This window comes from Trachymyrmex septentrionalis, unplaced genomic scaffold (assembly GCF_001594115.1).
Source record: "Trachymyrmex septentrionalis isolate Tsep2-gDNA-1 unplaced genomic scaffold, Tsep1.0 scaffold95, whole genome shotgun sequence".
NCBI lineage: Eukaryota > Metazoa > Arthropoda > Insecta > Hymenoptera > Formicidae > Trachymyrmex > Trachymyrmex septentrionalis.
Genome location: NW_017306139.1, coordinates 667419 through 668724, shown reverse-complemented (window position 1 = coordinate 668724; position 1306 = coordinate 667419). Strand labels below are relative to the sequence as shown.

The 1306-nt window shown below is 25.3% G+C and overlaps 1 protein-coding gene across 1 annotated transcript in view; it reads left to right on the top strand.

Moving 5' to 3' along the window:
• The window catches only part of LOC108756126, a 14506-nt gene that overhangs the window by 9091 nt on the left and 4109 nt on the right, over window positions 1–1306 (top strand). The window contains exon 7 of the mRNA XM_018499719.1: window positions 704–863. Coding sequence (XP_018355221.1) covers window positions 704–863 — 160 coding nt within the window. The remainder of the gene's footprint in view (window positions 1–703; window positions 864–1306) is intronic.

Below are 1306 nucleotides of genomic sequence, written 5' to 3'. Positions count from 1 at the left end.
TAATTATATAAGTTTTCGATAACTTTGTCATTTTTAAACACAATAATCCTAAAATTAGAATCCATTACAATTATAATATATCAAATTTATATGCTTATTATAAAGTGAGACGGTCAGAAAGTAAAAGAAACTTCTTAATTTTCAAAAATTAAAAGTATACTCTAAATACCTCATATTACAAATCCCATACCTTACAATTTCACAATCATCGAATCTGATTTTTACAATTAAGCAAATCATTATATACCGTATTTTCCTATTAATACGATCTTACTCTATTACCGCATGCAGAATTTATTGTTGAATATTTATTTATTATGCATACTAAGAAGATTTAAAGATTCGCTTCAATAACAACTTGACAACATTCAATTTTATAAATATTTTTTCACAACAATTGCATGATTAAATAATGAATTTTCTACTAAATAGATTTCACCCTGAGAGTATTAAGCTTACAATGAAATTAATGATTACATGCGATTATTATCTATTTTAACGGAAACTCCGCTTTTTCATATTACGAATCTATCCTATAATAAACGATTTTACGAAATACGTATATATATACCTACATGTATAAAAGAATGTTTATAAAATGCATGTATCGTGACATACAATACATATATTTGTACAAAGTATTCAGTAAAATAATTCAGTAGATATTATTGTGTAGAGATAATTATTTTATTTATGTTGATAGAGTATGAGCGTAGGAGATGCAATATATGATATGAACTGGCCTTCACTATCAGTCAACGAAAGAAAAGAACTATTAATGATCATGTTACGCAGCACACTTCCTATGAAATTTACCAGTAGCTTCTTGATAACCTTATCTCTCCAGTCTTACAGCAGTGTTCGTATTACTCTTATTTTATATTATTCTTATTGTAAACAAATATCCCCAGTATATAATATCTTCTGTATTAATATATCTCTAACTCTTTTCATTTAGATCTTAAAAATATCTTACTCGGCATTTAATGTATTACAAAAGTGAGACATAAATAATAAAAAGTGAGCTTGGATATAATAATAATGTTATAGCATTTTGGTTACAAATTAATTACTGTAAATTTTTGCTTGCTCATTTATCTCGCAAGCTTAACAAATTGTAAAGATGACGTTATTATAAAACTTGTTAAACTTACAGTTCTTCTCTGATTAAATTCTACATTGCTGACAATAATTAGAGAAAATTAATATTGTCTCCCAACACAGTAAAAATCAATATTATATATATCAATCCATATTATATCAATATTCTAAATTTAATATAGTATCGTACAAGAGATTGTAAGTG